This window comes from Lampris incognitus, chromosome 20 (genome assembly GCF_029633865.1).
Source record: "Lampris incognitus isolate fLamInc1 chromosome 20, fLamInc1.hap2, whole genome shotgun sequence".
In the NCBI taxonomy this organism is placed as follows: Eukaryota; Metazoa; Chordata; class Actinopteri; order Lampriformes; family Lampridae; genus Lampris; species Lampris incognitus.
The window spans coordinates 24,865,855-24,892,778 of record NC_079230.1 but is presented as its reverse complement, the minus strand read 5'-3'; the positions used below and the strand labels follow the sequence as shown (position 1 = coordinate 24,892,778).

Here is a 26,924-nt window from a genome sequence, read left to right as displayed (position 1 = left end):
TCTGCCTGCCTGCAACACTCATGTGTGTAATGTGTAAACCACACCCCGTGCAGTCGCACACACACACAAGCATACACAGATATATGTGCACTCACACGCCATACCTGTGTGAAGGGGCTTTCTCTATCCGGAGCAATAAAGGGAAGGTTTCCATGGCGATAGCAGAGGTTGGCATGGTGATGGTGTCATTGACCCGGAGATTAAGGATGACAATGAGCCATGGCTGTTTTCCTTTTCCCTCTCTCTCTCTCTCTCTCTCCCTCTCCTCTTCTCTACCTCCTCCTCCCTTCTCAATATCGAGTTCCCTCCCGTGACGCCACTGAGCTCGCCGAGCGCCTGCAGGATGCGGATCAGCTGACAGAAAGCAGCCACGCAGCCCGATCGGCCGCTTCTTCTCTCTCCCCTCTCCGTTTGCCCGGGAAAGCGACGGGTGGAGCGGGTGTAAGAGAATAGCTTGGGCTCCCATAGCAGCGTTTGTTTACTGACCCCCCCCCTCTCTCCTCCCCCCGTCCCCTTTGACTGACCATGATGTAACCTCTGTCATGTTGCCCCCCGGTGATTTCTTGGCCTCGCCTTCCGAGGTAGACGTCTGACAAGAAAACAGAAAGCTGAAGACCCAAGCAAGAGGCAAAACTAACCGCAAAAAAGGAACGTCTCACTCTCGTTTTCACTAATAAGAGTGACATAATTGGGAGTCCGGGTGACGTAGCGGTCTATTCCGTTGCCTACCAATACAGGGATCGCCGGTTCGAATCCCCGCGTTACCTCTGGCTTGGTCAGGTGTCCCTACAGACACAATTGGCCGTGTCTGCGGGTGGGAAGCCGGATGTGGGTATGTGTCCTGGTCGCTGCACTAGCGCCTCCTCTGGTCGGTCGGGGCGCCTGTTCGGGGGGATGGGGGAACTGGGGGGGGGGTAGCATGATTCTTCCATGCGATTCATCCACCTGGTGAAACTCCTCATGTCAGGTGAAAAGAAGCGGCTGGTGACTCCACATGTACTGGAGGAGGCATGTGGTAGTCTGCAGCCCTCCCCGGATCGGCAGAGGGGGGTGGAGCAGCGACCGGGACGGCTCGGAAGAGTGGGGTAATTGGGTGGGTAGTACAATTGGGGAGAAAAAGGGGGAAATATCCCCCCCCCCAAAAAAAAGATTGACATAATTAGGGATTGGAAGATTTACTGCCCTGCTTGCGCTAGTGGGACACTGTGTGTTGATTCGGCGTTTTCCCACATACGCCATTTGGACCGCCGGTCGTCCAATCAGCGCCGTTTCTTCGACGGGATCGCTCGGCCCTCTTTTTTTGGGGGATCCTGTTCCTCCCTTTGCGGCACCAAAGCTTCTTCAACAAATCTCCAAATGGCCGGCTGTGTGTTTCATCGATTGATTAACGGCATGAATGATTGATCGGTTGATTCATAGCCGTGCGCAATATCCCAGCAGCCCCTCCCCGCTGCTCAGCCAGCCTCATCAGACAAAGTGCACTTAGATGGAGTTTAATATCCCCTCCGGGGATGAAGGACGGGGAGAGGGAGGGGGGGGGGGAGGGAGGGAGGCTAAAACTGGGGGTGTATTTGGCCCCCCGACAGCTCCCCCGCCGCTGTCGTCGCTTTAGCCCTGTGTTTACTTTGCACCTGCCGAATTCATCCGGCTCACACTTCTGGAAACACACACATTCACATACACAGGTACACATACACACACACACACATATGGACACACACTTACACACTTGTGGACTCACAAATACAAACACGTGAGGTAACACAACACACCTACATAAATAAAAAATGCCTTTACGTACACACACACACACACACACACACACACACACACACACACACACACACACACACACACACACCAATGTGTGGCTCTGCCTTGTCAGCTGTCATGGTGTAATCCACTTCAGGTGGCCCTGAGGCGCTAAAACCAGCCCGGCGATATTCGGACATTTTTTACAGTTATCTTGGTAGAGGGAGGATGTGACAGAAGTGACAGTTTTAACAGGAAAGCTGGATAGTGTGTGTGTGTGTGTGTGTGTGTTAGTGGAAATGTGTCTGGCTGGGTGCGTCCTTGTGCGTTTCTGAGCGAGCATGTGTGGCGAATACCCGAGTTTGTCTACCCCTCAATCTGTTCACTTTGATTGGAACATCAGCTACTATTATCCTAATCTCCATCTCCACACACACACCCACACACACACAAACACACACACACACATATACACACACACACATTCATCCACTCCATCCGTCCTGTGTGTCACCGCAAGGCAAGCTGACAGAGACTTTGTCAGCAACTCAGAGTGACTGTTCTGCCTCCTCCTTTCCTTTACTTCCTTCCAACCCACCCCTACTCCCCCCCCCTCTCACTGCATTACACCGTCTCTCTCTCCCCGATACCTCCATCCTCTCAGCGCCGCCCCGGTGCTCATCCTGGATGTGTATCTACATATCTTCAAGTAAAGGTCACTGTGAAGTGGTGCAGGGAAGGGGTTTCTGGGGGACCGGACAAAGGCTTGCAGCTTTGCATACATGTGCCTTCCGAAATATCAACAAGGCGTCCACCGAGTCCACCGAGGCCGATTACCCGAGCAGGGAAAGCTATCACGGAGGGTGACATCACAGGAAACCAAACGGCAGGAAGAGGAGCTAGTCTGGCCTAACAGATGTGAGAATCTCATATAGTGTTGTGTTTTGTTTGTCCCCCCCCCCCTTTTTTTTTTTCCTCCCCAATTGTATCCGGCCAATTTTCCCACTCTTCCGAGCCGGCCCGGTCGCTGCTCCACCCCCTCTATCGATCCGGGGAGGGCTGCAGACTACCACATGCCTCCTCCGATAAATGTGGAGTCGCCAGCCGCTCCTTTTCACCTGACAGTGAGGAGTTTCACCAGGGGTGTGCGTGGGAGGATCACGCTATTCCCCCAGTCACCCCCCACCCTGAACAGGCGCCCTGACCGACCAGAGGAGGTGCTACTGCAGTGACCAGGGGCCTCATGTATCAATCGTTGCTATGGGCAAATTTGTGCGTACACACCCACTGGATTTTTTAGCCCTGAAGTTTGTCTCAGAGACCAGTGTAGAACCTGGCTAACTCCTGAATTTAGACGCCGATTGGCTAACACTGATGTCCTCGCAGACCTGGGTGATTGCTCGTTGCAAGAGATAAACAATAGATGTTAGGAGGAAGGAACTATAAATAACCATCATGCTTTGCTGCTGTCTGTCAGACATCTTGAGGGCTAAAAATAGTGACAATTGATACAAGAGGCCCCTGGACACATACCCACATCCGGCTTCCCTCCCACCCGCAGACACAGCCGATTGTGTCTGTAGGGACCCCCGGCCAAGCCGGGGTTAACACGGGGATTCGAACCAGCGATCCCCGTGTTGGTAGGCGACGGAATAGACCGCCACGCCACCCAGACGCCCCCTCTCGTACAGTGTTTTGATTGGTACCGGTCAAATCTGGTCTCCCAGCCCCTCTTCCTCTCCAAACCTCTACTGGAGTCAAAATGGCTCCTATATAGGGTTTTCCACCCACTCTTTTCTTCTTTTGCTTATTTTTCTTGCTTCCATTTCCACATTGTTGCAGCTATTCCTGTGTAATTTGTTTTTTTTTCAGTCAACACTAACAGGCAATATTCCACGGTAAAAAATTTTTTTTTTTAAATTGAATTAAAAAAAGTTATTTATTCAGCTGCTTTGGCTTTTGCCAGAATTTTTCTTAAATTAAAATAAGTTGCAATGGATAAATATTAGATTTTTTTTAATACAAAATTGTTGCAAAAAACAAACGACTGTTGGAAGTTACTGTAATTTTAAAGAGTGCAGTAGGTTACTAAATTGCTTGGCTGACGAACCTGCATCACTTTTACACCCTTAATCCTCCCAAAAATTCAGAATAATGAACGTTATGCCACGCTATGTGTTTCTCACAGCAGAGATGAGACACTTCACATCTAACTGTATTGACTCAATCACGGTGGTGGTGGTGGTGGTGGTGGTGGTGGTGGTGGTGTGTGTGTGTGTGGGGGGGGGGCTTTTCTGAGAGCTAACCGCCATACGGACCACACCACATGCTCTCTTCTGATTCTGCTTGTTCTCTGCATCTGTTCCTGCTGTGAATGCCAAGGAAACAATGAGTCCAACATGGAGATGCTTTCAAGCATCAGTGCCGCGAGCACACCGATACGGTGTTCCTGTTTGATGGAGCGAAGGGTCATCTAGCTAGTCCAGCTCTCTCTCCGTCTCTCTCTTTATTCTCTCTCTCTCTCTCTCGCCTGTGCCTTGGTGAAAGAGATGCAGGGTGTAAAGATCAGCCAACCGTTTAGTAAAGCTTCCTGAAGACCCCCCCCCCCATTGTCCTCAAATGTTCATGACTGTGCACATCAAGCAGTGTGGGATATAGTAATTGCCCCCGATCGTTTCTGATGGCATTGAATTGGCTGTCACTCAAAAGCGTATTGCGCACAGTGGCTAGGAGGGAGAGCAGGGACCCGCTGGATCTCAGGCATGTGATATGGGGGGGGGTGTAATGTTTGGGATGAAAAGGCCAATATTTCATTTGATGACGCCTAATAACCGAGCCGCTGTGTTGATTGTTCCCTCCTCTGACGAGGGAGATTGGCAGTGAATGTGATCATGATGATAATGAACTTGATGGCCATGGTAAAAATGTTGGTAGCGCTAATGCTGAGGATGACTGATGAAGACGATGATGATGATTACAGTAATGCTGAACATGATGAAAACGTTGGTGATGCTTAGGATAATTATGATGATGGTAATTATGAGAGTGGTATTAACTATGGCACACAGTATATGCTGAGCTAAAATATTCCCGTCTTGCAAAATTTCCTTTATATCTATTTTTTTGTTCAACTGATCTATGCTAATCCTTTAAAATCTACAATCCTCTAAAATCTACAAATATGTACATGAAAACAAACATTTTTTTTATACTTTCCATCACTGGTGTATTTAAGATAATAACTAATTTACAAATATCCGAATCCTTTTAATTGTTAATATATGCCACAAAGTGTTTTACATCTTCAACATGGCAGCCAAATGCAGAAGAAGAAAGTAGTGAAGAGGTCGAAGAAGAAGAAGCAAAGTTGTGGCAGTTAACAAGCAAATATGAGCGTGCAGGAATACCTTTACCAACAGATACTACAACATCACTAACTACCTGGATTTACAAGATGCTTACATTCAACCATGTTTTATGTTGGGTGACTTTTTTTGGGGGGGTTCTCCCCAATTGTATCCAGCCAATTACCCCACTCTTCCGAGTCAACCCGGTTGCTGCTCCACCCTCTCTGCCGATCCAGGGAGGGCTGCAGACTACCACATGCCTCCTCCGATACATGTGGAGTTGCCAGCCACTTCTTTTCACCTGATAATGAGGAGTTTCACCAGGGGGACGTAACGTGTGGGAGGATCACGCTACCCCCCCCCCTCCTAAACAGGCGCCCCGACCGACCAGAGGAAGCGCAAGCGCAGCGACCAGGACACATACCCACATCCGGCTTCCCACTCACAGACACGGCCGATTGTGTCCGTAGGGACGCCCGACCAAGCCGGAGGCAACACGGGGATTCGAACCAGCGATCCCCGTGTTGGTAAGCAACGGAATAGACCGCCATGCCACCCGGACACCCCCCAAAATTGTTTCATTTTTAAAGTATTCCCAATACTTTAATGTAAATACCTGATCTCCTCACTCCCTATACGCTTTGAAAAGCTGCCCACATCATAAATAATCCACTCACTGCGCTGCAAATGTTAATGTCTAAGTACCTGACCTCCCAGTGTCCCATTCACTCACTCACACCATATACCAAGAGGAGCTGGAGTACTGAAAAGAATGAACTGAAAATTAAGTAATTATCAATGTGTGTGTGTGTGTGTGCGAGTTTGTGTGTTGCATAGTTTGTGTTAACACTTGTCCTTGAACGTCCCTCTCAATGCCTCTAGGCAATCATTACTCAAATGGGAGAAGGCCACTATTTGGGTTCACCTGAGTCTTGCCCATGTTAGAGACGTTCACAGACATACAGCTTATTTAGCAGTCACTTACATAAATGTGCTGCTAACAGTCAACCACTGCTGCCATTCTCAACACACACCATGGTATGAAAAACATTTTTGGTGAAGCCCCGATATTAAAAGAGATATTTGTGACATTTGTTCTTTTTGTTGTGAAACGCTGTTTCTGGTGTTATCCTAGAGAAACTTCCTATGCTGTCCATCTATCTGTCTATCAATACAGCAATAACGCTAACCATGCTCTTCTTCTCTCTGGTTTCCTTGCTGTCCCGCTATCTTTCCCCTTCCTCCCTCTTAGGGTCTTGTCGGAGAGAAATACGGCAGTATCCGCGTGCCGGGGGAGGTGGACTCGGCGGAGTTTGAGATGATCCTGGACGCGGCAGTGGAGGCAGGGTTGGACACGCACATCCTGGAGGAGTGGTATTGCAGGGATGAGAACTCGGTGCCACCCGCATACTACCTCAAACCCAAAGCCCAGATGCTTAAGAACTACCAGAACTCTGTAAGTCCCACTAAAGTTGCTATCAGCGATTTTGGTTTAGAACACTTTTTATAACGTTTGGTCAAACGCTTTCAACATCCCGACAGCTATCAAGTGAGTAGATGCACCGAGAAATCAATCCAGTCTCTGTGAACGCCCAAGGGTTTCTAAACGGAGACAGAAAATCTTCTCTGATCCCGCTCCTTATCAGCCAGTCAAGAGAGTTATTTGCAAGCCAGCATCTCCACTGGCCACTTGTTGCTGTCAATCATCACACTTACAAAGTTCTTCACGCAGAAGTGATGGACAGGATTCTTTTGCAGTATGTTTCCAAAATATAGCTACCTCTGGCTAACTTCCACCCAGAATCACTCTCCCCCACTTCAACTGGCTACCCTAGCAAACGCCAATGCTTCTGAATGGTCACAAAGCCAAAGCTGTCACGCTTAAAGGGAAACAATCATGGTTTTGAAAATCATCTCTATGTAGGTGTTGTAGGGATAACACTCCATCAGTAGCCAAAACACTCAGTAGTCTTCAGTTTGTCTCTGAAACACCACCAAAACCCTGTGGAAAAGGGTCTGCAAACTCATGAATCAACGTCTTTATATGGTATTTGGTGGCACTCTGATCTTTGCACTGACAACAACTGCACTTTCAAATTTCATTGTACTTGTAACAATGACAAATAAAGTTCTATTCTATTCTATTCTCAGTACAACAACTGTATGCAGGGTTATTATTTACATTTTCTTACACAATATAGCCATATAGCCTATTTCGATGCAGTCCATAGTGGCAAACCAGGAAGTAAGTGCTGTAGTTTTCACATTCACAGATTGTGATCACCGGTGACGTCACTCAGACACGTTCCCACTCAACTTCAGCAGCCTTTTATGAAACACACAGAAGACTGTTTAGTATTCTGGGTGCTCATTAATTAGCTAGCTAAGCAATATCAGTGTGATGTCAGACACGAAACCCAGATAATGAAGTGCATCTTGAGGAAGATCAGGTTTTAGCTTCGCTATAACTTACTTTGTTTTGTTCTCATGCCTGATGGGTACCACGAAGTCAAGGTCCTGACGCAGCAGCTCAGCCACATTGGGAAATCAGCGACCATTCTTTACATGAGTACTTTTATGCAATAGCCAGGGGCTTAGGAGTAAGGGCACTGAATCGAGTGGTGTTCTTGATCTTTGTGGTTTCTAAATGTAATTGTCCTTGAGAAACTCTGTGGAAAACCAGGAAACTTCACATCACACGTATAAAGGCAAAGCCACCAAGTGTTGGTCGGAGTTTGTTAAAGACTTTGTTTTGGCAGGGCCGGCTCTTGAACCCTTTTTAAATGAGTGTCCTTGGGTTCACATTCACAAAAATTGCTTTTACTTTGCTTGTGAATGACCCAGTAAAAGTCATTTAATAACATTTCTGTCAGCACAGTTACCTTTAAATGAAACTTGCTACCTGCTGGAGCCTCAGCTTCTTATCCTGTCAGGAACTTTACGGACCTAATAAAATATCCGCCTGAGTTTTCGTAAACGTTGTGGGCTAATCCTGCCGTTTCACTTCACTTCCACCGTAAACTGCCAATGACATATTCATACAGTTATTTCTCAAATGCAATTTTTATGCTGGGAAATATACCCAGCAAACATCCAAATCTTAAACTCTCCTCCTGGCAAAATTAAGGTGTTTCTCTCTTCAATATTTTCTTCGTTACAAGTTTCATGAATCAATAAATATACTTCTTAATTAGCTTATCTCAATTAAGCAAAAGGCATATTTATGTGCGGCGGTGGCAATGCTTCAGAAGTTATTATATTAATTTCATTAATTTTCACATTCATCTCTTCTCACCTCTATTAACGTATACGCTCTTAAATTGTTTTTAATTTTCATTCCGTTGTTGATTGTAAAATACCTTTAGACTGTCTTGTCATTGTTTTATTTTTTGTTGTGCTTGTGATTGTTTTAATTTGTCTGCTTGTTTCCAAGATAAAGCACTTTGAGCGTCACTTCCTTTATGAAAGGTGCTAAAAAATAACATTAATTATTATTATTATTAGTTGTCAACAATAGACATAAAGCTTAATTTAACCTCAAAACTGTGGCTCACAAACACCATCATTTTGCCTTTACACTGAAACTGCTCTGAAGATAATGACAATAACTAGTCCTGGGCAATATGAAAAATGTTATTGTGACGATAATCACATGGACTTTTACACAATATCAATATGTATCATGATATCTGCTTACATATGCAAAAATACCACATTTAAGAATCCAGCTGAGGTTCATCATATTGAACTGTTTGGTAATTTAAAGTATAACGTCAAACCAAAACTAGTTTTCAAATAATACTACCTCAAATATTTCCGACATCATTTTGTGAGAAATTTTAGGTCACAGATTCTGTTTATCATAAATTTCGATGACAAAACTGTGTATCACAATATGACAATATGCAAATTTCACTCGACAGAATACCACTGAGAGTCGATCAGTGATAATATTGAAATATTGCTCAGTCCTCACGATACCGGGACCTTCTCCACTCTAAACCTGACAAGATATTCACAGCGTAGAGGGTTTCCTCCTCTGAATCCCGCTAAAAGGCAGAACTCACCTCTCCCTGTTTCTGTCCTCCTCCTCAGATGGAGTCAAGTAGTGCTGCCAAGACCAAGAATGACAAGGCCTGGAGGAATGTGTCAGAGGAGATCAAGAGGATCTTCCGTACCGCCGTGCTGCAGCTCCAAGAGAAGGGGACCATGAAGAGCGCTCAGGCTAAAAAATTCCTTTGCTCTGGTGAGCTCCATTTTTACACTTTCATTTTTGTTTGTTTTCACGTCAGATCCTTTATTGCTGCGTTTCAACTGCAGGAAAACCTGATTTGTTTCTCATATCCCATCTTTGGGACTGACGGTCCACATCGGTTATTTGCAAGTGATCAGGCTGGATTTGTGTGCCCAGGTATCGACAGCCTTTCTGCAGTGGTTGCTTCGGTAGAGATGTATGCGTTTGCACATACGTTAACCTCACCAGACAGCATCAGCAACACAGGAGGCTGATATGTACACGTTGATATGTGTTGATTTCCTTTCTCCATTTCTTCAATCTTGTCATGTGACGTCAGCGTTATGTGTTGCAATGCAAGTGATAAAAAGAACAGTTTTAAATCCAATGAGAGCGGCCAGGCTGAGACATCCATCCATCCATTATCCAGACCGCTTATCCTGCTCTTGGGGTCGCAGGGATGCTGGAGCCTATCCCAGCAGTCACTGGGTGGCAGGAAGGGAGACACCCTGGACAGGCCGCCAGAACATCACAGGGCCGACACACACTCACATTCACACCTAGGGACAATTTTAGTACGGCCGATTCACCTGACCTGCAGGCTGACACACATTGAGAAATTCGATTTGAATCGCATTTCAAAGCATCAATGGATATGGTTTAAATCCAGTTTGCGAAAATCAGTTTCTTTGTTTTTTTTTTGTTTTTTTGTTTTTTTTTTTGCTGTCTAGACTGGATAAATGCAATCCGATTCTCATCTGGATATGCCAAAAATCAGATCTGAGATTACAACTGCTTTACAACTAAGGTACTAAGGCAGAAAATGTACAGAAGTGTGTCTTTCAACTCACTGGGTGGCAGTGAAAACAAGTGGTCTGCAATCTAAACTGAATTTCTTTGCTCTGAATTTGTTTTTGACTTATTACTGGGACACATATAAAATCAGCTGCCAACATATCAGTCATACTGCATTTCAAGCTCAACTATTTTGCTTATTCTTACTTACACAATTTCAACTAAGAGTCTTTGCATAAAATCTATAAAAGGAAAATATCAGCTGCCAACTATTTTTGCCAAAACCACAAAAAAAATTCCTACTTTTACCGAGTCAGTATTTGCATGATTTTCAACCTGCTTGAAATGTTTGCATTAACAAAATCCACTGTTGGGGTATTTACTTTTCTCTTTTTGAAGTGTAAGCAGAATAATAAAAGTAATAATAATTTCAAGGGCACTACTACTTTAATTAAAGCTCTACAAATTGAGTACGTCATTATTTTGTTTGCGGAAACTTCCTCTACGGCATCTAAGGATGGATACTAGGGTAAATATACGAGGGTAAATATTCAGTAATGACATAAGTGTGGTGTTTTTTCACTGCGGATCATTTGTTTCTACGATGCTCACCAGTGAACTGCAGACGCCGTCTCATGACACCTTCATTATTTTTCCGCCTTAGAAGTGACTCGGAGTTCTCCCACCGAGTTTGGTGGCTTCGAAGATGGGGAATAGTGCAGAGGAGGAGCAGCCATCAAAGCCCAACTAAGCAGCAGTTCTGCTCTCCTTAGCTCTCTCGCCGCACATTAAAAGCGCTGAAAAAAACAAAAGCGCGACAAAAAGTACAACTCTTTTGCAATTCAGTAATCCTTTTCCCACTGTTTGAGCTCGCCACGTGAAGTGTTTCTGCCCCAAAGTGCTCAAATGACTTCCAATTAGAGCAAAACAGTCCATGGAGATCACCCAGCCATTGCTGATCTGATTTCAAACTACTGCTCTGGATTTTCAATTGCAAGTTGTTGTTGTTTTTGAGGCACTTGTACAACGACCTCAACCATGTGTTATCAAGGTCAATTTCTGCCCACGGCGCTATCACTATAGCTGTGGGCGCTGGCATATTAAGTTTGGTCAATGAGTTTGGCTGTCTAGACAGCCATCAGACACTTCACTCATCCATGGATATATGCTGTTGAATTTCATCACATTTTTCCCCTTTTTCTTCCAATTGTACTTGGCCAATTACTCTATTTTCCGAGCCTTCCCGGTCACTGCTCCACCGCCTCTGCCGAGCCGGGGAGGGCTGCAGACTACCACATGCCTCCTCCGATACATGTGGAGTCGCCAGCCGCTACTTTTCACCTGACAGTGAGGAGTTTCACCAGGAAGAAGAAGCACATGGGAGGATCACGCTATTTCCCCCAGTTCCCCCCTCCCCCTGAACAGGTGCCCCGGCCGACCAGAGGAGGCGCTAGTGCAGCAACCAGGACACAAACCCACATCCTGCTTCCCACCCACAGACACGGCCAATTGTGTCTGTAGGGACATCCGACCAAGCTGGAGGTAACACGAGGATTCGAACTGGCGATTCCCGTGTTGGTAGGCAACAGAATAGGCCGCTATGCTACCCGGACGCCCCGAATTTCATCACATTTTAAAAAGAAATGAGAACGACGTTTGCTCTTTCTCAAGCAGCATTGAACTTTATAAAAGATAAGGCTCTATTATTGTGAACATTTATCTTCAGCTATGAATTTAAACACCTTAGCGGCGATTTATCACACTTTTTAACCTTGTCTCGTCTTCATCTGCACCATTGCCAAGAGTAAAATGTAGGACCATACAGAATCCATCATCATCATCATCATCAGCAGGTCGAGTATCCTCGGATCCTCGGACTAAATCCATACTTTTTTTTTATAAGCCAGGCCTTTGAGTCAACACAAAGAAGCAACCTCTAGCCTTTTTAAAATTGCAGTCATAAATAACCAAGCTAAGTAATTCAACCAAATCCCATTCAAGGTTCATTCTCTTTTTCTTCAAAGTGAAGCAGGTCTTTAAATAATGATACTGCAGGTGGTGTGCAAGTTAATTGAACACTGTGGGCTTCAAACGGAGCCTGGCTACAGAGGAAGTTACTGTTATGCTGCAGCTTCCCACTCCCCCCCCCCCCCACCGTACTTTTCTCTGCCTTTCCCCCTCATTAGCCGGCTACCATGTGAGCAATATTAGTCAAGAGATGCTGGCAGAAATTCAGTAGAGCTGGCTCTTTCGAGGGCCCTGTGATAAAGTTCAGCAATATGGGCTTAAGTGATTGTATCAATTTTGTCTCTTCTTAAACATGGCTCAAGGGGAATCCATCTAACTGCAGGCTAAAGACTCTCAAAATCTGTTCAGTTCTGCTGCTACAAGACACTAAAATCCCGCCTCTGGCTGAGGACATGTCTGGAACTTGTACACGTTATGTCTGGAACTTGTACATGTTAGGTCTGGAACTTGTACATGTTATGTCTGAAACTTGTACATGTTATGTCTGAAACTTGTACATGTTATGTCTGAAACTTGTACATGTTGTGTCTGACACTTGTACATGTTCTGTCTGGAACTTGTACAACATCATCCAGCATTGGCTGGAAGCTGGTTAGAGGAGAGATTTTTTTTTTTCACCAAAAATACATGAACTAATCTGTTTCCTCTAGAAACGTTCTGTTAGTGGGCCGGGGCAGTGAGGGGTAGGTGTGTTGTTGATTTTTTTTGGGGGGGGGGGTGCCTAGCTTCCTTCCTTTACTGTTTTCTCATTATTCCAAGGCTAGCGTTAAATTTCATGCAGCCTTCTGTTACAGCATGCTTGCAAGTAGTCAGTTTCACTGTGATAATTATGTTCTTTAAAAAAAAAAAAGCACTCTGTATGATAAAACCATTACCCAGTTCCTGCGATGATTAACTTTTAAACTTGTTGGAGCTTTCAACTGTGTGGAATGTGAATAAGTCTTTATGGAAAACAAAAACTGAATTTGGCGGCACAGCGGTTAGCACGGTCGCATCACAGCAAGAAGGTTCTGGGTTCGAGCCCCGGGGTAGTCCAACCTTGGGGGTCATCCCGGGTCTTCCTCAGTGTGGAGTTTGCATGTTCTCCCCGTGTCTGCGTGGGTTTCTTCCGGGGGCTCCGGTTTCCTCCCACAGCCCAAAGACATGTAGGTCAGGTGTATCGGCCGTACTACATTGTCCCTAGGTGTGAATGTGTGTGTGTGAGTGTGTGTCGGCCCTTTGATGGTCTGGCGGCTTGTCCAGGGTGTCTCCCTGCCTGCTGCCCAATAACTGCTGGGATAGGCTCCAGCATCCCCGTGACCCTGAGAGTAGGATAAGCAGTTTGGATAATGGATGGATGGACATTTCACTGTTGATAGTTATGGCAGGGGAGACACTGAATCTAAGCTTCATGAGATGTTCTAAAGTTTTCAGATTATTACATGTTGGTAGAAAACTTCAGGAGACTTTTAGACTAACCATTTTTGAATAAAAAAATGACCACGCTATATGACTTTATCTCTCATTACAGCCTTGGAGGATGAGCTAGACTTCGCCTTGGGAAAACAAACACCCGCCTTTCTCAAGAAATGTGTTTGCTACATCCGCAAGATCTCCAACTTTGACCGCTTTGCTAAGCTCCCTGAGATGGCCCGCTACATGGACATTGTGGTTAGTGCCGACCGTATCATGCGCAACCAGGAATCCTACGAACGTCTTCTGAAGGTACGGGATGAATTCATCCCCACAGTTGTGGCCGCCTCCAACCTACGCGTCTACTCCTCGGTCACTCACTGTGACATGAAGTCGGGCTACTCTCAGGAAGTAGAGAGCCACTACGTGGAAGGTCTGTGCAAACAGTTCTACGAGGACATGGTGGATATCATCCAAGCTACGGTGCAGCAAAACTTCGACACGGAGACAGACCCGCTTTACGATGAGATTCTGCAGCACCTCTCCTTGTGCAAGACCTACGCGTCGTTCTACGAGTACAAGAGCGAGTCGTTGGATTACGTGCAGGAGTACCTACTGCCATCCAAGGGTAGCAGGATGAGCCCCCTAGTGGTGTATGGAGGACCGTGCACTGGAAAGACATTGCTGCTGGCTGAGGTAGCCAAACAGGTGAGATGTGGAAATGTCGAGGTGCGTGTAAATTTGAGGTAAGGTGGAACTTTGCCGCCACTGAGTGACTAAATCCTAACCGAGGAATTATATGTGCATGTGTATGGGTGTGGGGTGTGTATCTCTGTGTGCATTTTGTGTGTCGGGAATGCGAAAATTTTGAGAGATCAGTATTCCATTTTGTCTTTGTTAATTAGTGATCCCTGCCCATCTCTCCCGTTCTCTTCCTTGTTTGCGCTTCCTGTCTGTGTTCACGCTTGTGTGCATCTGTCTGTCTGATCTGAGCATGTGTCCGTCTTCATACAACCAAGCGTGTGGGGGCGTGCAACTGTTCATCTCTTCTCATCAGATGTCTGCATGACCATCTGTGGGTTTGCCAAGTTAGTCCAGCTCCATGCACACGTCTCTAATTTCATGGCAGCTCATGCATGCGTTGAAAGTGTGTGTGGATGTGTGCTTGTGTGCGCAAACATATACATGTGGCTTTACATTTCTACTTTTGTTTTTTGTGTTTCTCATGGTTGTATGATTGTGTGTGAGCATCTGAATATTACGATACATCCTTCTTTTGTTCTTTCATGTATATGTGTGTGCAGACATATTTTTTTCCAGCACATATGGTCGTGTCTGAACATCTGCATACGACTTTGTACAGTATTCACGCATGGATTTGTAATTTTAACAGCTGTGCGTCCCGACATGAGTGGGTTTGTAATCTCGCTTTCCGAACTGGTCTACCTTGTGTGTGCCATCCGGTTGCATGGCTAAATAAGCATCACAGTGCAGCCCGGATCCCACAGCAGAGGCCAACGGTGCGACGCTTCCTATCCACCCTCCATTACACACGTCAGGGCATTACCTTCTTGTTAGAAACAGGGCTTTTCTACAGAAACTCGTTCAGTAAGGAAGCCTGATTCACACTCCTTCTCGCTGTGCTATATTCACTATATTACAGCACAATGACTATAAAGGGCAGACCAAAACAGAATTGGAGAAAGGGAAATGATTAGGATGGCCACTGTGGAGCCACTTTGTACTCAATAACTGTAGGGAAGTCCAGGAAAATTTGGGAAAAAAACAGTTTGCAACATCCATCCACCCACCCATCTATCCATCCATCCATCCATCCATCCGTTTATCTATTATCCATGCCAACTTAATCCAATTCAGGGTTTTGGAGGGATTTTGCAACATCTACTTCTCAAATAATATCACCACTTTGAAAAGAATCTTGTTTGGGAGGGAAGCCAAAAGACCATCGGCAGTGTGACTGGTTTGGCTATGCAGAGTGACTGCTAACGTTGTCGCCGGATGCAGAAAATCAGGCAAATAAAGATCAAGGATTTTGTGCCGTTTATACCTGATTTAAGGCTGCACGGTGGCGCAGTGGTTAGCACAGTCACCTCACAGCAAGAAGGTCCTGGGTTCGAGCCCCAGGGTAGTCCAACCTTGGGGGGTCGTCCCAGGTCGCCCTCTGTGTGGAGTTTGCATGTTCTCCCCGTGTCTGCGTGGGTTTCCTCCAAGTGCTCCGGTTTCCTCCCACAGTCCAAAGACATGCAGATCAGGTGAATCAGCCGTACTAATTTGTCCCTAGGCGTGAATGTGTGTGTCAGCCCTGTGATGGCCTGGTGGCCTGTCCAGGGTGTCTCCCCACCTGCCGCCCAATGACTGCTGGGATAGGCTCCAGCATCCTGTGACCCTGAGAGCAGGATAAGCGGTTTGGATAATGGATGGATGAACGGATGGATATACCTGATTTCTGAAACTGCCACCGGCGTGCACTGAAAGAGAGGCGCTCCGATTTAACTTCGGATGAATAGTTGGGCTACTTTAGTGAGTAATGGACGTTTGACAATTCATGGCATTTGCCCCACAAATTCCTTGCGGACATGCGGACGTACAAAGTTTATGAAACATCAGACCGAAATGGAACGTTAAACCCATCATGTTAATATTAGATCTTGTTAGCCGGAGTGTCTGGGACTGTCTACTGGAATCAGAGGAATGCTTTGCAGATGCAAATGTTCTGGCGCTTCTGTGATGTGTTTTGCGCCGTTACCTTATTTTCTACTCCTTCTGCCTTTGGGGAGAAGAACTCGGCTGCAATAAGTAGAAAGTTATAGTTGCCGTCTGTGATATGAGGGGCGAATAGGCATTGTTGACATTCTTTTCCCCTCACAATCCTTTCTCTCTGCCTCACAAGTCATCCTGATAGTTCCACCATGCAATAGTACTTTCAACATGAGCAATGGGACCTGGTGTAATTCCTTAGAGTTAGAATGTACGCACACAAACGCGCACACACACACACACGTACACACACATGTACACACAAGCGTACACACAAATCCAACACACAGAGCTAAACAGGGGCTCATCAAAATTGCCCTAAAAGCGTCAAATATCGTCTGAATGCCTCACGTAATCATGGCAGAGCCCCTCTGTGAATTCATGAATAAAATTATGATATGACTGAAGCCTCGATAAATTAACTAGAGCTCATTCATAGAGTCTCTTTATGATGGGGAAAAAGTTCATGAATAAATTAAAATAGTAACATTAACACCTTCAAGAATGTTGTGGGTAAGGCGTCCGGGTAGCGTGGCAGTCTATTCCGTTGCCTACCAACACGGGGATCGGCGGTTCGAATCCCCATGTTACCTCTGGCTTGGTTGGGCGTCCCTACAGACACAATTGGCCGTGTCAGCGGGTGGGAAGCCGGATGTGGGTATGTGTCCTGGTCGCTGCACTCGCGCCTCATCTGGTCGGTCGGGGCACCTGGTCGGGAGGAGGGGCAACTAGGGGAGGGAATAGCGTGATCCTCCCACACGCTACATCCCCCTGGTGAAACTCCTCACTGTCAGGTGAAAAGAAGTAGCTGGCGACTCCACATGTATCGGAGGAGGCATGTCGTAGTCTGCAGCCCTCCCCAGATCAGCAGAGGGGGTGGAGCAGCAACCGGGACGGCTCGGGAGAGTGGGGTAATTGGCTGGATACAATTGGGGAAAAAAAGAAAGGGGGAAAAAAGCTACAAAAAAAACCCCAAACATGTGTTATTAAACCTCTCTCATCTCTCCCGTGTGGCCATTGTTCCTGCTTTGCGAACCGCTTCCAGGAGCTCACATGTTGTTTCATGACTCTCCCATGCAGCGTAATATTGCATTTTATTTTGTCTAATAAAAGAAAAAAGATTAATTTTCCTACATCCCAGGATTATTTTTTTGTCTTTCTTGTCCTGGATTCAGGATTTTTATATCTTTTTAACCGTTTTTAAGCTCAAAATGACTGTACTTCTAACGCTGCTGTCTTGCTTACTATAGTGTCCCATAATATGCATACGACCTCATAATATGCATACGATACACTTCATTTACATGAGTTATTCTTATTGTTTGGGGAATGGTGAAAATTCATAAAGTGTAAGTAAATATTTTAGTAAACTGGTGGGTGAGACAAGGGGACATCTGGCTTCATCCAAGAGGGAACTGCTGGACAAACAGGCCCAGACCCACACATGCACGTTATGGACGGAGCATGTGGCACACAGCACCATCACGGACAGATTGATAGTGACTATGTCGGGGTGCCCCGGTAGCTCACCTGTTAAGACTACGTACCACGTATCAGGTTCCAGTCCAGCCCAGACCCTTTGCTGCATGCTGCATCCCCTGCATTTCCTGTCTCTCCACTACCACTGTCAAATGAAGTGGAAATGCTGAAAAAAAAAAAAAAACAAAGATAGTGACTGTGTTGGCAGAACGTCATCTACTGTACTTAAGAAAATGTCTGTGGGTTCCTTCAACTTAGCTGTAATATTACTGATAACAGAAACAGATCTATGGCAGGACAACATTTTGACTTCAACCTTGTGCAAACAGAATCTTTTACTTCCAAGTGTGAAATGCTTTTGCACTCAGCTGCATACTTCATACTCGAAATGTGCTTAAAATCACTCCACATACTGTCTGAATTCTCCTGTAACAAATCCACTTCAATTTTCTGTTGTGCGCATAAAGGCAAGCATAAACAACACACACACACTCAAACACTGCTTGCCATACTTGTTAACATCATATTAAGATCCGTTTTGTCGGCTATCTTAGAAACAATTCTCACTAACAACTGTTTTGCTATTTCCACATCAACGGACCCCAAACCTCTTAATTCCATGGTGTTCTGAAAACAGAGCAACAATAAGCATCTCAAACAGGATTATATAATTATGGTTTTGCTGTGTGCATGGTTTTTTTTTTAATCGAAGGCCATAATTACTTAACACAATCATGGGTCGTTACTCCTTTCAGCTGGCGTAATCTGTGAGAGGAGTGACTAGAAACTGTCAATCACAAACTCCACTCAGCAGCACAAGAGGGGACTGACTGCTGCTGCAAACACACACACACACACACACACACACACAAGCAATCTATCTCTTCATCAATCTTTCCTCTGTGGCACAAACACACATTCATTACAAAACCTGGTGACTCCGTCAGATATCAGGTGTGATGAGTTCAGCCTCTAGACGACGAAAAACAGCACAGTGGTATAATGATTACTGATTTTGAAATGAAGATTGAATTTGGTATTTCATCAGTATGTGTCAATGTGTCATTAAAAGGATGAAATCAACAATGTAAAACACTAAAAAATATTTTGATACATCCGGTGCTATACTGTATATGTAGTATTTGTTGTCTCTCTTCAAGGAAAACTTTGATATCCATCATATTCCTATTAACTCTAATCCAGCCATGTTTCTTTGTTTTGTTTAGGCCTACTCATGGCTGCAGAAAGAGATGGGCCCCGAGACCGATCCAGTGGTTATCGTCCGTTTCGTTGGCTCCACTCAGCTCTCCACAGACCTTCGCACTCTCCTTCAGAGCATTTGCGAACAGATCGCCATCAACTACCGCTGCCTGATCCACTTTCTGCCTAACAAAATTCAGGAGATGAGGGAGCTCCTGATCAACCTGCTGGGAGAGTCCTCGTTCCACAGGCCCCTGGTTATTGTGCTAGATGCCCTAGAGCAGCTCTCGGATGCTGACGAAGCCCGCAAGCTGTGGTGGCTCCCAGTGCACCTTCCCAGGACAGTCCGCATTGTGGTGTCCACCTTGCCCAATAAACACGGTATCTTGCAGAAGCTCCGACAACTCATCCATGATGAGGGACATTACATGGAATTAATCCAGAGGGACCGCAAGGTCTGCAGTCAAACTCTCAAGCAGCAACTGCTGGGGGTCAAGAGAAAAGTCACCTCGGGCCAGCAGATTTATGTCAATGAGGCACTTGCCAAATGTACATTACCAATGTTTGTCAACCTTATCTATAGAGAGGTAGTGCACTGGAGGTCTCATAAAGATGTTGATGACAGGTCTCTGTGCTCCACAGTGCATGAAAGCATTGAGCAGCTCTTTTACTCTGTAGAGAACAAGTTGGGCCAAAGATTTGTCTTCAGAGCATTGGGCTATATCACAATGGCCAAGGCTGGGTTGACTGAGGTAGAGCTGGAAGATATTCTGTCCTTGGATAACATTGTTCTTGGTGATGTTATTGTAGCATCATACCTTAAAAACCCTTTGAGGATCTCTTATGACTTAGTTGCGAGGCTCAAAGAGGAACTGGAGGGTTACCTGGTGGAACGACAGGTACGCAATGTCACCCTGATGGTCTGGGCTAACAGACATCTTCATCTCATTGCCCAGAAGTTATACCTCAGCAACGAGGAAGACGTCCATCAGATGCACAGCCTCCTAGCCGAGTACTTCCTTGGGGCATGGTCAGGAGGCAGGAAGAAGATTTTCACCTACGATAACAACCACTTTACTTCCTTAAATATATCTCATCACAAAAATCCCCACCATCCACAGTCACACGAAGAAACATCTTCCGACAAGTACTCCTATGACAGGCAGACCCCCGACCAGCCTTGGGTGTTCCAGTGCAACCTTCTAGAACCCGACATTTTCTTTGTTAACCACAGGAAGATGACAGAGCTGGTTTATCACCTTACCAGGAGTGGGCGTACCGACGACCTAATGTTTGGGGTCATTATGAACTTCAGTTGGCTGTATACAATGATCAAGATTGGTCAGTTCGAAAAAGCCTTGACGGACATTGATGTAGCCTACAGCTATTCCCAAGAGAAAGAACTTAAGTTCCTGGCCACCACTCTTCGTAGCATTAAGGTAAAAGTAATGAAAAACCCAGCGTCGTTGTCTGCCGAGCTGCAGCAAAGGTTGCTGCCAGTAGTTACCTCACTTCCCAAGCTCAGACACCTCCTCCTGGAGTGTGACAAGGATGGGCCTAAGTACTGCTCCATTGTGCCTCTGCATTCTTCCATGGACGTCACCTACAGTCCAGAGAGGCTTCCTCTCTGTTCCAGCTACATGCAAATTGTGGATATCCTGCCCACCCTTGCTCCAAACATTGTTCTTGTAGCTTTGGAAGATGGCTCTGTCAGTACATGGGATGTAGAGAGCAGACAGCTGCTGAGACAGATTGACACAGCTAGATCTGTTGTGTTGGGAATCAGATTAACCACTGATGAAAAATACCTGGTAGTGGCCACAACCAAAAACACCCTACTCATCTATGATAACCACAAGTCCTGCCTTCTATCTGAGGTTGAAATCAAGGGGTCCAAGCAAGGAGGGATTATGGGAGGCGTGGCCTTCATCAATGGTTTCACCTTGTCCAGCCATCATGCTCTGGCTTGGCTTGAGGCCAGCAAAGATGTCAATGTCATCGACCTACTGTATGGTTGGCCTCTCTACCAGTTCCATTGCTGGTATGAGGTCACTTGTGTCCAGTGCTCTCCTGATGGAATGTATGCCTTCTGTGGTCAGTATCTCAACACTGCATCTGTCTTTCATTTGGGAAACGGGGACAAGTTGGCAACAGTGACTTCTGAGTTTTCTGGGGGCTTTGTCAAGTCCATACTCGTTTTGGACACCATTAACCAGATGGTGATGATTGATAATGAAGGCAGTTTGTCAGTATGGAACACTAAAGAGATCACCAATCCAAGATTGATGGAGGATTATGACTGCCGGGGGGATGAGAGTGAAGTGGTGAGCATTGAGTTATCTGAAGACCAGCGCTCTATTCTCATCTGCAAGGCCAGAAGTATCGAGGTGTTGGACACAAAGGTGTGGAAGATGGTGGAGAAGTTCAAAGCTAAACGGAGTGAGCGCTTTGTGGCTGCTGTTCTCTCCAAAAATGGCCAAAGCATTGTAGCTTCCATGGAGAACACCTCTTCCATCTTTGTTTGGAGGCGAGACAGCGGACAGTGTATGGCCAGCCTGATTGAGATCTCAGGGGCTATTGTTAAACTCATCAAGTCCACCCATCACAACATGCTCCTCTCTGTTGCCAGCAGTGGAGTGTTGTCAGTCTGGGACATTGATATCATTACCGCTATGTCTAACATTGACAAAACAGGAAAGAAGATCCAGGCCTTGCAGCTTACCGGCAGAGAGGATTATGTGTTTACTATGGACGGCTCAGAGGCTGTTCACAAGTGGAATTTCAGCACTGGCTTTATTGAGACAGTCTTCAAACATGAGGGCTTAGTAGAGAACTGCGTCCTGACCTCCTCGGGGGATCTCATGGTGACTTCAGATGACAAGTGCAGTCAGTACATTTGGCAGACTAACACGGGGGAAAACATCTTTCGTATCAATGGACAGAAAATATCACAGCTCCTAATTACCCACAACGACCAGTTTGTAGTGTCACTCTGTGAGCAGAATGCATCTAGAGTCTGGAGGCTTGCTACTGGACATAAAGTGTGCAACATTTTGGTCACCCTCCAGAATGCACTGATCACCACCGCCAATACGTTCCTTGTGGGGACCACCAAAAACAAACTCCTCGCTGTTAGCCTGTGGTCAGGTAGTGTGTCCAAGAAGTTTGTTTGTGATGATGATATTACCATTGTCAACTTCAGGCTCATTCCTGACTGCCCTGATTGTGTGGTGTTCATCACATCCACGGAGACTGTCTTCATCTGGAGTGTGGCAGATGAGTCTGTGTGCAGGCGAGTACAGTTGCCAACCAACTTCCTCAAAAACCTAGAAGACTTCCAGATCTCGCCCAACGGAAAGCTAGGCATCGTCTCCAAGGGTGATGAAAACATTAACGTCCTGGACCTTCACAGTGGGAAACTGAGGCTTGTCCATGCCGCTGGCATAATCTGGCGCCAGAAACTGTCACGAGATGGACGTTACCTGGTGTACGTCTGTTTCCGGAACTGTGATGAGGATGACGACGCCGGCGTTGTGTCCAATCTGATTGTGATGCGTCTGGCCGATGGCAAGAGCATTGGCACATGCTCACTTTACAAAACACCCACTTATCTCTGCCTCTCCCAGCGAGCACTAAACATCATCATCGGCTTCGAGGATGGCAGCATTGGCACTTACACAGTGGTGGACCGTGTTGACGCTGCCCTCAAGATTAAGATTGCCACGTCAAACAGCCGACAAATCGTCAACAACGCCTCACAGAAAGTCCGACCCAAGTGCGGCAATCATTCCTTCAAGACCATTGCCGACTGCATATGGAGGGAGTCAACGGAGGTCTTCTCCAGGGATAGCCCCATCAATGTATCCGACTCTGGTGAAGCTGAGACAACTACCCCAACAAAAAAGAGTGAACTGCTGCAGTAAGTATCTTCCTATGTGAGGGTCAGAGAAGGAGGAATTGAGTTAAATGGGATAAGTGGGGTAAGCGAGGCAGCGTAGAATCTCTGGGGTTGCAGTTGTCTCTTGTTTACAGCCACCTGATTCAGCTGCAGATGTCAGCCCTCTGGGTACTCAACGGGGCCGACCACTAATAAAACTGCACTCAAGTCATGTATTACTTTCAACCTATGATGTAGTTTCAGCTTGTTTTACACACAAAGACTGTTAGAAACAAAACTAGTTTTTTAGCGTTTGAAATGAGGAGGAAAATTCATTGTATAAGGTATTTAGTTTGCCATTATGTGTCCTTCTGCATTTGAAGAACAGTAATTATTCAGATGTCACAGTCAAACATTTCCAAAGCCATTTCAGTCAAAGTAACCGCTCTTCCTTGTATATTTTACATTCACACAATTTACATTGTATACATTAAGCCATAAAATTGTTATTATTGTCATTAGTTTGTTTTTCTATTTTCATTTGTATCAACATCAATAGGTACTGTACAAAAAAAAGGAAGATTTATGAAAATATGTACATATCTCTTTTTGGCTGCTGCAATTTGTGCAACTCCTTAAAAATGTTCTGTTGTGCTTAATGCAATCAAAGTGAGTGCCTGGATTTTAAAATGTCCTTTTATGTGCAGATTACAAGATTTATGAAGATGCAGGGAATTTGTAAACACAGCATACTCATAGGTACATTACACTTGCATTCATGTAAAATCTAAATTATCGATGTACGCAAGGCCAGTCAACAACATGAGATCGAAGACATTGTTCTGTTTTTGAAGCGTTCGTTTTAGAAAGTGTCCATCCCCTCAACAGTTTGCATATGCATACAGTTTATGTGAACTTACCTGCAGTTCCCCGTTTATGCTTTTTGTTTTCCAAGAGAAACACGGCTGTTAACATACAGTGTAGCATTAGTACCATGTGCATTCACGCCTTAACCAGTGTTTTTTGCTTGACGAGGTGGAGAGGAAATGTTCAGGTAAAGATCAGAATTATTAGCCAGCTGTTTCACTGAAAGAAACTGGCGGCGGGGATAGACGAAGAGATTTATACTGTAAGAGGAAGCACTTTAAGAGGGATTTATGAGAACAGCTGCAGCTTGATTTATTAATACACACAACACAATGCAACACAACACAACAAATGGAGTTTTTTTTCTTTGTTTTCGGTGATCTACGGTGTGTCTTAAAACAGGGGTTGGTTTTGCCTATACATACATTAAGGCCACCCTGGTAGGGAACTTGCAGGTGACAGGTAATTTATTTGCCGAGCCACTTAGTGTTTCTATATATCTGCTGACGTTACGTTATCAACTTTTACCATTCCTCTGACAGCTGCAATAGCCAAATATATTAACGTCGACGTGGTTAACATCGAGACAGGGAAACGAAACCAAGAGGTTCAAATCCCAAGTGTTAATATTTAATTCAATGACAATCTAAACATACTGGTTTATATGGGAAATTGCGAGGCTGTACCATGCTTGTACCTTGATATTATTATTGTTATTATCATTCCTTTGCATAGCCCTGCTTCTTAATGAGTGTTTGTTTAAAACCTCAATTTACTGCTGGTTTACTGGATTTTGACTTGTGTTCAAAGAAATCATCTGTCAAGAGATGATGGCTACAAAACCACACACACACACACACACACACACACACACACACACACACACACACAATTACTTTGACGTATACTTTATAAGGGCTATTCCGTCTAATTGTACGTTTACTTGTTTTCAATTGTGGAGACGATGGCCCTTGAGTAGTGTCCGAATTGTAGCAGTATCAAGCTTTAAAACGTTTTTATTTGAACGGTTTATAAGAATCTAGAAGTATCATATCACGTATTTGCCAAAGTTATGGTCTAATTTTGCCGTTTCATTTTGTTGACTTTGTCTCTTATTTTTTAGCCTTGTACTGTAATTACCAAAATGTTTTGAGTGTTATTCTGTGATTATGTTCCAACATGATAAAGAAAATGTACTATCTTTGCTAAAAAGTTTAAATGAGTAAACTTATATGATATATTGGAATGCCAGTTCAAGAGTATATTTGAATGTGTCCATATGAAAGCCAGTAAAACGTATTATCGTATGTTATGTAACTTGAATGACTTTTAATGATTTACATGTTTGCAACTCATGGTTGACATACTGGTTATTGAATGTTTCTATGGTATTCTTTGTATTGTCAGGACTGACTCACCTGTTTAGAGAGTTATATTTTCATAAATGTTGTACTTACACTTTGTTACAGAGTTGTTTAACTGGAATTCTAACAGAAAAGAAACCTATGTCTGAAGCAATATGAACTCGTGTGTATGCATTGTTTGTATGAAACATTTTGACGTCATAAAATGGTTCACTTTTTGCCTCCAGGCAACAGCCTCGTGCCTCTCGCTGCGGCTAGGGACTCCTACAAGACACTACAGTTGTGTTTCTGCTCTTAGACACGAAAGAATTTGTCGCTTTCGGCTTAAAATGACTCCCTGACTGATGACTCGTTTAAACCTGGTCCTCAACGAGAGTTTCCCGTGTGTTGACCAACTCGGTCGTAGCTAACTTGCAGGCTAACGGTTATCATATTGTAGCGTCCACCGCTATTAAAGAACACATTTACACAACTTACAACGGAACGTTGCTTTTCTTCTCGGCTGTTGTCGGCCACAGGCCGCCATTATCTTCCTGTCCCACTCAGGTCGCCTCTCTCCGCACACAGCGCCGTCCCGCCGACCTTTGACCCGGAAATAGTGCGCCCCCACCGCCGGAACTGCACAACGTTTTCCAATCAACTGTGCGCAACTAATAGTTATAGAGGCGTCCCCGGGTGGTGTGGCGGGCTATGCCGTTGCCTACCGTTCACCTCCGGCTTGGTCGGGCGTCCCTACAGACGCAGTTGGCCGCGTCAGCGGGTGGGAAGCCGGATGTGGGTGAGAGTGGAGTCATTGGCCAAGTACAATTGGGGAGGAAAATTGAGAAAAATCCAAACAAAAATAATAATAATTATTATACCCCCATGGTTAACCTGAACACGCTTACAATTTATATAGGCTGGGTAAATTTGACCAATACTGGACAGCAGTCGTCTCAAGGGTTCCCTAGAGGGGAAAATCGCCGAGTGATTTGGTACCTCTGACGCCATTTTAACTTGCGGTTCTCACACACACACACACACACACACACACACACACACACACATACAAACGGGCAAAAGGGAGCTGTAAACTGATTTGATGGGCCAGTAATTGCACTTCCGCTGCGTGATACGGAGTGCCAGACAAGCATGGAGAATATTTCCCCAACACTGGCTGACATTGTCATTATAATTAGGGAAGGCACGAGCTGAACACCTGGATGCTCAGACAGTGCCCTGCACCCCCCCCCCCCATCTCTCTCTCTCTCTCTCTCTCTCTCTCTCTCTCTATCTATCTATCTATCTCTCTCGGACACACAAACACGCAAGGTAAACATGTCCGAGATGGAAGTGTGATTGGCCAATATAACCCATAGCTTTTGACTTCCGTATTAATTTCCCAGCGGTGTATCTGTAAGCCTCTGAGAGTGTGTGTGCGTGTGAGAGAGAGAGAGAGGGGGGGGGAGAGAGAGAGAGAGAGAGAGAGAGAGAGAGAGAGAGAGAGAGAGAGAGAGAGAGAGAGAGAGAGAGAGAGAGGGAGAGAGGGAGAGAGAGAGTTTGCATGTGTTATGCATATGAGCGCGTGTCCCGTCTCCACAGTAACTGCAGCTCCAAAGTGGCGACAGGCTTGGTGCACGCCCCTCATTGTCATGATGGTGAGCTCATGTCTGTTGGCTGATGGCGCTGCTTCGGTGCGTACTCAACACAAGGGCTTGTCTGTCGCTAGCACATTCCACCTGCAGCACCACGGCGGCATATAATTACACCGCGTGTTTGTCGACCAGGAGGACGCCACTGACCACAAAGACCGTGCACGTGTAAGTGTGTGC

At 45.4% G+C, this 26,924-nt stretch overlaps 1 protein-coding gene across 1 annotated transcript in view; it reads left to right on the top strand.

Moving 5' to 3' along the window:
* The window catches only part of LOC130130497 (NACHT and WD repeat domain-containing protein 2), a 48,595-nt gene extending 25,667 nt beyond the window's left edge, over positions 1-22,928 (top strand). Inside the window, exons 5-8 of the mRNA XM_056300206.1 lie at positions 6,352-6,555; positions 9,195-9,345; positions 13,667-14,256; positions 19,032-22,928. Coding sequence (XP_056156181.1) covers positions 6,352-6,555; positions 9,195-9,345; positions 13,667-14,256; positions 19,032-22,928 — 4,842 coding nt within the window. The remainder of the gene's footprint in view (positions 1-6,351; positions 6,556-9,194; positions 9,346-13,666; positions 14,257-19,031) is intronic.
* The last annotated feature ends 3,996 nt before the right edge of the window (positions 22,929-26,924 follow it).